The sequence below is a fragment of the Rhinopithecus bieti genome, unplaced genomic scaffold (assembly GCF_001698545.2).
Source record: "Rhinopithecus bieti isolate Rb0 unplaced genomic scaffold, ASM169854v2 scaffold_32105, whole genome shotgun sequence".
NCBI lineage: Eukaryota > Metazoa > Chordata > Mammalia > Primates > Cercopithecidae > Rhinopithecus > Rhinopithecus bieti.
Window position 1 is genome coordinate 919,274 of NW_016814250.1, and position 11,351 is coordinate 930,624.

General features: G+C 42.1%; 1 protein-coding gene and 1 long non-coding RNA gene across 5 annotated transcripts in view; one reads left to right on the top strand and one right to left on the bottom strand.

The window, feature by feature from the left end:
* The window catches only part of PRMT9 (protein arginine methyltransferase 9), a 46,096-nt gene extending 36,743 nt beyond the window's left edge, over positions 1-9,353 (bottom strand). For all 4 annotated transcript variants that reach the window (XR_001881094.1, XR_001881093.1, XR_001881095.1 and 1 more), the window contains exons 1-2: positions 8,927-9,353; positions 5,549-5,697 (exon numbers count right to left, since the gene is read on the bottom strand). Coding sequence is in view for 1 of the 4 variants with exons in the window: in XM_017850079.1 (XP_017705568.1) it covers positions 5,549-5,697; positions 8,927-9,115 (338 nt within the window). In the remaining 3 variants the exon portion in view is untranslated. The remainder of the gene's footprint in view (positions 1-5,548; positions 5,698-8,926) is intronic.
* Positions 9,335-11,351, top strand: part of LOC108514053 (uncharacterized) — a 7,095-nt gene continuing 5,078 nt past the window's right edge. The window contains exon 1 of the long non-coding RNA XR_001881096.1: positions 9,335-9,427. This is a non-coding gene — a long non-coding RNA (uncharacterized LOC108514053). The remainder of the gene's footprint in view (positions 9,428-11,351) is intronic.

Below are 11,351 nucleotides of genomic sequence, written 5' to 3' on the forward strand. Positions count from 1 at the left end.
GCAATCATTAAAAAATCAGGAAACAACAGGTGCTGGAGAGGATGTGGAGAAATAGGAACACTTTTACACTGTTGGTGGGACTGTAAACTAGTTCAACCATTGTGGAAAACAGTGTGGCGATTCGTCAAGGATCTAGAACTAGAAATACCATTTGACTCAGCCATCCCATTACTGGGTATATACCCAAAGGATTATAAATCATGCTGCTATAAAGACACATGCACACGTATGTTTATTGCGGCACTATTCATAATAGCAAGGACTTGGAATCAACCTAAATGTCCATCAGTGACAGATTGGATTAAGAAAATGTGGCACATATACACCATGAAATACTATGCAGCCATTAAAAAGGATGAGTTCGTGGCCTTTGTAGGGACATAGATGCAGGTGGAAACCATCATTCTCAGCAAACTATCACAGGAACAGAAAACCAAACACCACATGTTCTCACTCATAGGTGGGAATTGAACAATGAGATCACTTGGACACAGGAAGGGGAACAGGAAGGGGGAAGGGGAGGGGGGAGGGATAGCATTAGGAGATATACCTAATGTAAATGACGAGTTAATGGGTGCAGCACACCAACATGGCACATGTATACATATGTAACAAACCTGCAAGTTGTGCACATGTACCCTAGAACTTAAAGTATAATAATAATAATAATAAAATGCCAGAATGCCCTTTTTCTTTTAACTAGGAAAAACTTTATCTTCTTGATTAGCAATTTAAATACATTTTGTTTAAATCTGACGCTACTAGACTAACAAAAGGTTGTGAAGTTGAGATACTCCAGACAAACTTTATTACACAAATAAGTGTCAGGAGAAGCAGCTATCGTTTACTTTGGAAATATTTTCTCCTGGAACAGATTCTTTCGGTGGGGAGTAAATGATATGCTATTTTTGACGAGAAAAGGAGTATAAAACAAAAATACCAAGAACCATTGTAAGTCAAGAACAAAGGGAAATTCTATAGCAAAAGCCACATTCACACTATCATGAATTCTGAACTGCTACTATCCAAATTAAAAATTTTGCTTAGTTATATCTCCCCAAAGCAAACCAATACCAAGGATTTTTTATCGTAATGACTGGTAACTGCTCAGACTAATGTTCTACAACAACAGGTCACCAAAAGTTACAATCTGCCAAAAGTATGTAAGAGTTCCACTTTTCTGTCAAATTGAGTTTATCCTGAAACATAAGTCTTGGAATGTTATGATCACCATATGTGTATAATCTGGAAATATAATTGAATCCTATAGAGTAACTCTCATTATATAAAGAACAAAAGAAAACTTTGGAATTAAAATATAGATTTTTTAAAAATTAATTTGAGGAGATTATTCATAAAAAAGATTTTTAAAAATCTTTTAAAACAAATTTCATTTAAGTGGAAAGAGGTTGCTAATTTGTAGAAAATGGATGCTGTAGCTGATCAGGTCAGCTGTTAACATGAACAAGTAACCCTCAGTTGATTATCTGCCTTATTTTTCTACTTATTAACATACTCTACAATTAAAAATTATCAAATATTTGTTTTTTAAAGGAGAATTCATTGTCACTCCCTAGGCCATGTTAATTAAGACTGTTAAAATGCCTTGCAGTTACATTACTGAGACTAGCTAATAAAGTTTGGCAAAGTATTTCTTATATAGAACTTTTCATTGAATAAAATTCAATATAACTTGGCTGGGCATGGTGGCTCATGCCTTTGGGCACCACTTTGGGAGGTCAAGGCAGGTGAATCACTAGAGGTCAGGAGGTTGAGACTATTCTGGGCAACATGGTAAAACCCCATCTCTATTAAAAATACAAAAATTAGCTGGGCGTGGTGGCTTGCGCCTGTAATCCCAGCTACTCCGGAGGCTGAGGTATGAGAATTGTTTGAACCTGGGAGGCAAAGGTTGCAGTGAGCTGAGATCCTGCCACTGCACTCCAGCCTGGGTGACAGAGCAAGACTCCGTCTCAAAAAAAAAAAAAAAAAAAACTTAATATAACCAAATAAGGAAAAGAATGATACTAGAGAACAATTACTGAACATGTAAAGGGATATTTTTATATAAAATAGGACATTATAATCATTTTCCTAAATAAGAATTCTCCCACTATTTTGTACAAGGCTGTGAAATTAGATGTATTAAAACAAACCCAAAATAAAATTTTTTGTTTTCACCAGTTTTCCTAATTATAAAGTTTCTATGGAGAGTATACAGAAATTCCAATGAAGAAAAAAGCTATTCTATGAAAAAGTTACATTTCATTTACAAAAACACTTATGTATACATAAGAAACTCACTACTACTTTGTTTAAATTTATTGTGCAGCCTCAACAGAAAGTCATTCTGTCTTGACAGGTAGGAATTTTTTTTTGTTTTTTTTTGAGATGGAGTCTTGCTCCGTCACTCAGGCTGGAGTGCAGTCGTGCGATTTTGGCTCACTGCAACCTCCACCTCCCAGGTTCAAGCGATTCTCCTACCTCAGCCTCCCGAGTAGCTAGGACTACAGACGTGTGCCACCATACCCGGCTACTTTTTGTACTTTTTTTTAGTAGAAACAGGGTTTCACTATGTTGGCCAGGCTGGTCTCGAACTCCTGACCTCAACTGATCTGCCTGCTTCGGCCTCCCAAAGTGCTAGGAATACAGGCATGAGCCACCACACCCAGACTAGAATTTTTTCAAATAAGCAATTGTTAACAAAAAATTCTACACATCAAATCTCAAAATTTTTTTCTGAGGAAAGACATATGATTCAAAATTGTAATACATATTCATACAACTTATTGCGAATGACCATATAAAGAGTTTACATTAATTATCACAGAGAAGTACATTTGTCAGGTTAATGATCCATGTTCTTCTTAAAAATTATTTATAAAACATTATTTCTCCACACAGAAAAAAAAGCATAATAAACAATGAGCTGATTACTCTATTAAATTAATGTCTTAAAACTGTACAGAGTACACACACTGCCTTCCCAGAGCCCTAGCCCTGCACAGTCCAGTGAGCCACTCAAGGGCCCCGTGGGCACCAGAGAAAAAGGTAGCAGATTGATTAACAGCTGATGAACTCAAGATACGTTTAATAAGAGAAATTCTGTGGTCACTTAGGAATTTTGTAGTTCATCATTCATAATATTAAGGTTTTTTTCAGCTGGATGTGATTTGAGGGAAAGAAAAAGCAATTAGTGAAGAAATGCATGAAAATACCTAAAAGGAACATTTAAAATGAGATTCATTAACTAAATTCCTAGGAATGTGAGCAACTGTCACTTTCAAACTTGGCAGAACCATGCTCAGTCCCCATTACTCTGAAACTTTCAAACTCAGAAGCAATGTTAACCTTTCCTTTTATTTCCTGTACTTTCACAGAATTCTTCATGCACATGTACTGGTATGCAGAAAGAGTTAGCATAGCAGGGGGCTGACTGCCATCCTTTGAAAGGCCTGATTACAAAAGTGTCCCTTGGCTGGCATCTGGGAATTTGGATTTGGGGAGGGTTCTCACCGTCCTAACTGGTAGTGTGCTTACACTGATTATACAAACAATGCGGTTTATGCTCAACACCTGACTTGCTTTTCTTCTGGGAATCTAAAATTTTAGTATATGCCAGACAGAGGGTATATAAGTGTCCAGCTCCCAGTAAAAACCCTAGGCCCTGAGCCTCTAATGAGTTTCACCGGTTGGCAACATTTCACGTGTGTTGTCATAACTCACTGGGGGAAAGAAGTACATCTTGTGTGACTTCAGTGAAAGAAGAACTTTGGAGGCTTGCACCTGGTTTTCCTTTACACTTTGCCCAATACACATTTACCCTTTGCAAATTTTGCTTTGTATCCGTTCACAGTAATACACAAGAGCCATGCCTAGGACTATATGGTGAGGCCTGAGAGCCCCTCTAGCAAATCAGCAAACCCGGGAGTGGTTCCAAGACTCCCAACATGTAAGTTATCAACTTATTGCCAAATTCACCCTTTTTTACCTGCTCTGTGAAAAATGTATCTGGCCCTTTAATATTCTCCCACCAGTTGGCACAAGGGTAAGCTTTGTTGGTAAAAAGTGTGGAGAGCCCGGGTGTGGTAGCTCAAGTCTGTAATCCCAGCCCTTTGGGAGGCCGAGGCCAGAGGATCGCTTGAGCCCAGGAGTTCCAGACCAGCCTGGGCAACAATATGGCAAAATCCTGTCTCTACAAAAAAAGACAAAAAATTAGCCAGGTGTGGTGGCACGTACTGCAATCCCAGCTACTGGTGTGCAGGTGAGGGGCTGCTGAGGTGGGAAGATCACCAGAGACTGGAAGGTCAAGGTTGCAGTGAGCCGTGATGGTGCTACTGCACTCCAACCTGAGTAACACAGTGACACACTGTCTCAAAAAAAAAAAAAAAGTGCTGGAGGCCAGGCGTGGTAGCTCACACCTGTAATTCCAGCACTTTGGGAGGCTGAGGCGGGTAGATCGCTTGAGGTCAGGAGTTCGAGCCTGGCCAATATGGTGAAACCCCGTCTCTACTAAAAATACAAAAAGTAGCCGGTTGGGGTGGCAGGCGCCTGTAATCCCAGCTTCTCAGGAAGCTGAGGCACGAGAATCACTTAAACTCGGAAGGTAGAGATTGCAGTGAGCTGAGATCACGCCACTTCACTCCAGCCTGGGTTACAAAGTGAGACTCTGTCAAAAAAAACAAAAAGTGCTGGAGAGACACTGTAGGAAGAAAGGGTTTTGCTTCCTGATTCCAGTGTCTTAGGGCTCCTCTAGAACCAAGCTCCTGAAATGCATGGCAGCTAGCAGCATCCAAGAGTCAGCAGCTTCCCCAAGGCCCCTTACCCTACTACATGGTTTTGTAATGGAGTACCTCTGATGAGATACTTCCCCATGAGGCTTTCTCTGGCACCCCGGCACCCCAAATGGCAAAACTATAGCCAGTTCCAGAAAACAAATTTACAGGAAGTTCCCTGGCAAGGCACTACAGTGACTTTTCTGCCATCCTGAGAAGCACAGCTGTGCCCTCTTCAATAAGGTACAGAACTCAGCCCAGTGAGGGAAACGCTTCCTTGGATACTCTTACTCCTAGGGGCAGTGGCTATTATGTAGTACATTACATAATATTAAAACTGCTATGATATTACATATCTGCTATTCTTTTCAGTTCTCCTTACTTAATAATTCTCTATATTAAACTTTCCCTATTAAAATTACTGTATGACTTATCCCTATCCAGACTAACACAGCTTTTTTTTTTGAGAGTCTCGCTCTGTTGCCCAGGCTGGAGTGCAGTGGCACAATCTCGGCTCACTGCAACCTCTGCTTCCCGGGTTCACACCATTCTCCTGCCTCAGTGTCCCAAACAGCTGGGACTACAGGCGCCCGCCACCACGTCCAGCTAATTTTTTGTATTTTTAGTAGAGACGAGGTTTCACCGTGGTCTCAATCTCCTGACCTCGTGATCTCCACCTCGGCCTCCCAAAGTGCTGGGATTACAGGTGTGAGCCACCGCACCCGCCCAATACAGAATAATTCTTAACAAGTAATACTAAAATCACTACAAACCTGAAGAGATGCTCCCCCATACTATTGCAAATCACTTCATCATCAGGAAACAGTTCCAAGGCCTGCTCATAGCAACCAAGTAAGTCTTGTATCCGATTGAGAGCATCAAGCTCTTCAGCCCATCTGAAAAGTGTGTACTGAAAAGTTTCCTTTACAAATAAGAAAAAAATATGAATTAGTCAATAACATAACAGATGAAAGAATATACAACATTAGTTGAAGATTTCAAGCAACAGAACTTAATTACTATTGAACGATCACCTTCAATTTCATTTAGCTTTAGTAGGCACTGTTTTCTGAACAAGTGCACAAATGAATGAATTTTACCACCTACATGGCCATAATAAGCAGAATTAGTCTGACCACTCTCTAAACTCCCTCCATTCTTAGCTACTGTATCGCACTCTCCTTATTCTCCAGCTGCCTCATTTTTGTGGGTTCCTGTGTTTTTAGAGTTTGTCCTTGGCTCTCTTCTTTTTTCTCTCATCCATCCCTAATGCATTTATTATGACCCATGTGTTGATGGATGCTACGTTTACATCTCTAGTCAAGACCTTCTCTTCTGAACCTCAGACTCATAGATACAACTTCCTAATAGTCATTTCAACCTGGCAATGGATCTCCAGCCATTGCGAATGTAGTCCAACTAAAATATTTCCTGAACAATCCTTGTGCAAAGAACTGAGGCAACATAAATCTTGTTCTTATCCTCACAGAGGCCCTATAGAGAGAAATTTAACATAAAATTTTGGAAAAGTTCAAAATGTTCTAAACTGAACTCATCATATTCCTCTGACACAAGACATAAGATTAAGATACCACTCAACCTCAAACCATAAAATCACCTTATAATGGTACCTTAACTCCACATACACTGTTTCAAACCTAGCCAATGCTCTCTCAATATCTTTAAATCTGTTACCACCTCTCCATCCCACAGTTACAACCTAATCTGGCCCTTCTAACCATTTGCTGGACTACAGCAACAGCCTTAACGCTGTCACTTTAGTTCCAATCGCATCTCCCTCCAGCCATTCTCCACGCTGCAACACTGTGAAAAGACGGAAAGCTTTAGTCATTACAGCATTACCATTAAAACATTTTAAATCATCTTCACATATTTTATACAAAAGAGTTGATACTTGGAACTGAATCTTGAGGGAGTTTACTAGAGAGACAAGGATAAGAAAGGAGATTCTGGCTGGGCACGGTGGCTCATGCCTGTAATCCCAGCACTTTGGGAGGCCAAAGCGGGCAGATCACCTGAGGTCAGGAGCTCGAGACCAGCCTGGCCAATATGGTCTAAAATATATAAAATATAAAAATTAGCCAAAGATGGTGGCAAACATCTATAATCCCTGTTACTCGGGAGACTGAGGCTGGAGAATCACTTGAACCTGGGAGGTGGAGGTTGCAGTGAACCGAGATCGCACCACTGCATTCCAACCTGAGCAGTAAGAGACTCTGTTCAAAAAAAAAAAAAACCCACACAGATTATATGAAATGGATCACAGGGTCTACAGATAAGTGGCTTGGTGTGGCTGGAGTTTGGCTATTGAGAATAGAGTAGCAGGAAATGAGATTTCTACAAGGGGCCCATATAAAGAAATACAATTTGTTTGGCAGGAAACAGAACTAGTTGCTTACCCTACTGAATTTCAGGCATCACACTACAAATTTCACATATACTTTTTTTTTTTCTTTCTGAGATGGAGTCACACTCTGTCACCCAGGCTGGAGTACAGTGGCGTGATCTTGGCTCACTGCAATCTCTGCTTCCTGGGTTCAAGCGATTCTTCTGCATCAGCCTCCGGAGTAGCTGGGACCACAGGTGCATGCCACCACGGCCGGCTAATTTTTTGATTTTTAGTAGACAAGGGGTTTCACCATATTGGCCAGGCTGGTCTCGAACTCCCGACCTCGTGATCTGCCCGCCTCGGCCTCCCAAAGTGCTGGGATTACAGGCGTGAGCCAGCACGCACAGCCTAAATATACTTTTAATACACAGCAATTTTTTTTTTTTTTTTTTTTTTTTTTGAGACGGAGTCTCGCTCTGTCGCCCAGGCTAGAGTGCAGTGGCGCCATCTCGGCTCACTGCAAGCTCCGCCTCCCAGGTTCACGCCATTCTCCTGCCTCAGCCTCTCCCAGTAGCTGGGACTACAGGAGCTCGCCACCGCGCCCGGCTAATTTTTTGTATTTTTAGTAGAGACGCAGTTTCACCGTGGTCTGGATCTCCTGTCTTCATGATCCGCCCGCCTCGGCCTCCGAAAGTGCTGGAATTACAAGCTTGAGCCATCGCGCCAGGCCAATATACAGTAAATGTTTTTAAGACAGGCAGTGTCCCTGTTTCACAGAAGAGGAAACTAAGAAACAAGTAACTGAGGAAAGATCACTTGAGTTGATCCATTTTTCTATTGCTGCCTACCTAGAGAAGCAAACTGTATCTAAACATATCATCTCCTCCTAAAGTAGGCCAGCTGGTCCTGAAATTTACACCAAGTTTACATGAACTACAAACATCTAGACGCTACAGACATTTAGTGGGTAGAGATCAAAGATGCTGCCAAACATACTGCAATGCACAGGACATCGTCCTTTCCCCCATAACAAAGAATTATCCCATTCAAAATGTCAATAGTGCTGAGGTTGAGAAACCCTCAGTCTAAATAAAGCAAAGTAATTGCAAATTTGAGTTAAATCATTTTTCATAATTTAGATTCTAAAAGTACTTGAGAAAAGTACAGCATTTCAACAGAATAACTGTTGCAAATAATCCAATAATTGAAGTTTAAAGAATGCATCATTAAATGATAACCACTTTAGGCTAATTACACACTTTTTTCAACTCGAGGCCCGCTATATTCCTACTACACACAATATGACAAATCCAAAAGCCCTTAAGCCAGGGCATGCTTAAATTAGATATAGGGAGAAGAGGATCACGTGAGACCTCATTTCCAATTCGAGGGCCTTTAGAATTCTAAATGAGATGGAAGTTTTGAAACTGAGAAATGACAACATTTGACTTTTGTTGCAAAAACCTAGCTATGTTGACACAGACTGCAGGAGAGAGCTCAGTTGAGAGCCGACTGCAACAGCTAGGAGATGACTGAAGCTCAAACCAGGGTAGCAAAGGCGAAGATGGTGAGAACTGATAAGATTTCTGGACATATTTCGAAGGTGAAGACGGCAGGATTTTCCTCTGGGCAAGTCGTAGGTGTGAATAAAAGAAAGCTGTTAAGGGTGAACAGTAAATATTGATAGCAACCACACAGCCAAGCATCCTGGCCCCTCCGCCTTTTTTTTTTTTTTTTTTTTTCTAATTTTTTTTTACGAGGACGTTGGATCTGCCAGCAAGTGAGAAAAAAGGACCCTCACCTTCACGCTGTCTTTTAGCTCCGGCGCCAGGCTGAGCACGAGGAGGTAGTGGGCATAGGCTGTGCCGAAATCCTGGACGCCCAGACAGTGCTCTGCGCTCTGCAAGGACCGCGACACCAGCTCGTCCCGGCCGGCTGCCCCAGCGCCACCCCCGGCGTCTCGGCGGGACCTGAGCCGCGAGTTCGACATGGCAGTCACCACTTGTATGGCCAAAGGGAAGATATTTTGTAAACGGGAATAGAAAACTGTCTCGATGCTACACTTCCAGGGACCAGACAACTGCTCAAGTACCTGTACAGGAAAGTTACCCTCAGCCGCGGGTAAACTAGCCCACCCGAGCACAGCCGGAAGCTCCGCCCCGTCCTGGCTCCGCGGGCGGCGCAGACCGTGACGCACACCCCGCTGTTGCGGACCAGGCCGGCGGCGCACGCTACGCGAACGTCAGCGCACCCGACGTGGGCACGTCACTGCCGCCCATTCCCGCAGGAGCGACCACTGCGCGTGAGTATATGAGAGCTCATGTGGCAGGACCTGTCCAGTCTCGTGCCCTTTTTTTTCCCTGCTGAAGCAGACCTCTCTCTCCCTCTTGCACTCCGAGAGTGTGTGGCTTTCGACTGCAAGACCTTGTACAGACCCAGGCAGTGCGGAGCGCCACCCGCTCATGAGGGACGGTCAAGCATTTGTGATGATGCTTAAGACATTTTGGATCGTGATGCACAAAATTTCAAGACCGGAAAGAACCTGGACATAACAAAAGCACCTTAGACGTGTTAGAGGAAATGCTTTCACAGGCATTTCAAATCATTCTCACAAAACTTGGCTAGGTTGACCTTTGGATCACACTCGTCTTAATGATGGCAAACGTGATATCCTGAGAAGTGACTTGCTCAAAGTCACACAACCAGCTAGTGGCATAGGCATGGTTCAAATCTAAGTTCCCTGCCAACTATCTGTTCAGTAATAAGATGAGCTTAGGGGTTATTACACTGTTTCATGTCTTATCACTGGATAGTGGTTACATTAATACAAAGACAAAGTTTTTCCACTTTCAAGTATGGCCTCTAAGATACAGATTCCAAACTCTAAAAGGGAGGGGAACATAGTTATTACGGCCGAAAAGTTATTTTTGTCCCAATTTTCAAATACATTAATGGACAATATCTTAAATCGAGCATTTTGCATATCAAACTAATACACTTTGAGGGCTCCTCTAATTCTCAAAAACACGTCATGCCTTTTTGCCTTCTCTTCTGATCCGATTACCTGAACTACCCTTTTTTCTGAGCACTTGCCAGTGTAAATCCTAATCAGTTTTTTTAGGTTCCAGTTCACTAGATTGTGAGCTATTCTTAATCACTTTTGTGACCTTTGCACCTAGCGGATTATGATGCAAAGTAAGGACTTTGATTTTTTTTTTTTTTTTTTTTTTTTTTGAGACGGAGTCTCGCCCTGTGGCAGGCTGGAGTGCAGTGGTGCGATCTCGGCTCACTGCAACCTCTACCTCTAGGGTTCAAGCGATTCTCCTGCCTCAGCCTCCCAAGTAGTTGGGACTACAGGCGAGCGCCACCACGCCAAGCTAATTTTTGTAGTTTTAGTAGAGGCGGGGTTTCACCATGTTGGCCAGGATGGTGATTTTTGTTTAATTTAATGCAAAGGGCCAGCGCGGTGGCTCACGCCTGTAATCCCAGCACTTTGGGAGGCCGAGGCGGACAGATCACTTGAGATCAGGGGTTCGAGACCAGCCTGGCCAACTTGTGAAGCCCTGTCTCTACTAAAAATAATAATAATAATACAAAAATTAGCCGGGCGTGGTGATGGGTGTCTGTAATCCCAGCTACTCAGGAGGCTGAGGCAGGAGTATCGCTTGAACCCGGAAGGCAGAGGTTGCCGTGAGCAGAGATCGTGGCATTGCACTCCAGCCTGGATGATAAGAGTGAAACTGAGTGTCAAAAATAACAATAATAATAATAATTTAACGCAAAGTATAGCCCCACTCCTAGATTTTGCACCTAGACTTTTCCAACTATTCATGTTCCTATTTCTCTCCTATCCTTAATTGCTACTTTCTGTACAAAACAAATTAGGACTTAATGTATGATACTTCCTTAACAAAATGGAAACGTCTAAGGCTAAGGCCTTTCTATTCCTAGTAGGAATCAACAGAACATGAAAGGGCCATCGGACTTCTTAAAAAAGGGCATTCGAGAGCAAGCTTGGTCCTTTCTAGCCCATCCAATCAGCATTCCTTATGATTATTTATTTTAAAAAGGCCTATTAAAGCTACCTTTCCTACTTTAGTCACAAGAGCACTATAACCATCAAATGAGATAATATATAGAAACATTTTTTATCTGATATACATATAGAGTTAATGTTATCCATTGTTACTATTATCTAGAATCACTTAAAATTATCTGGATGGCTG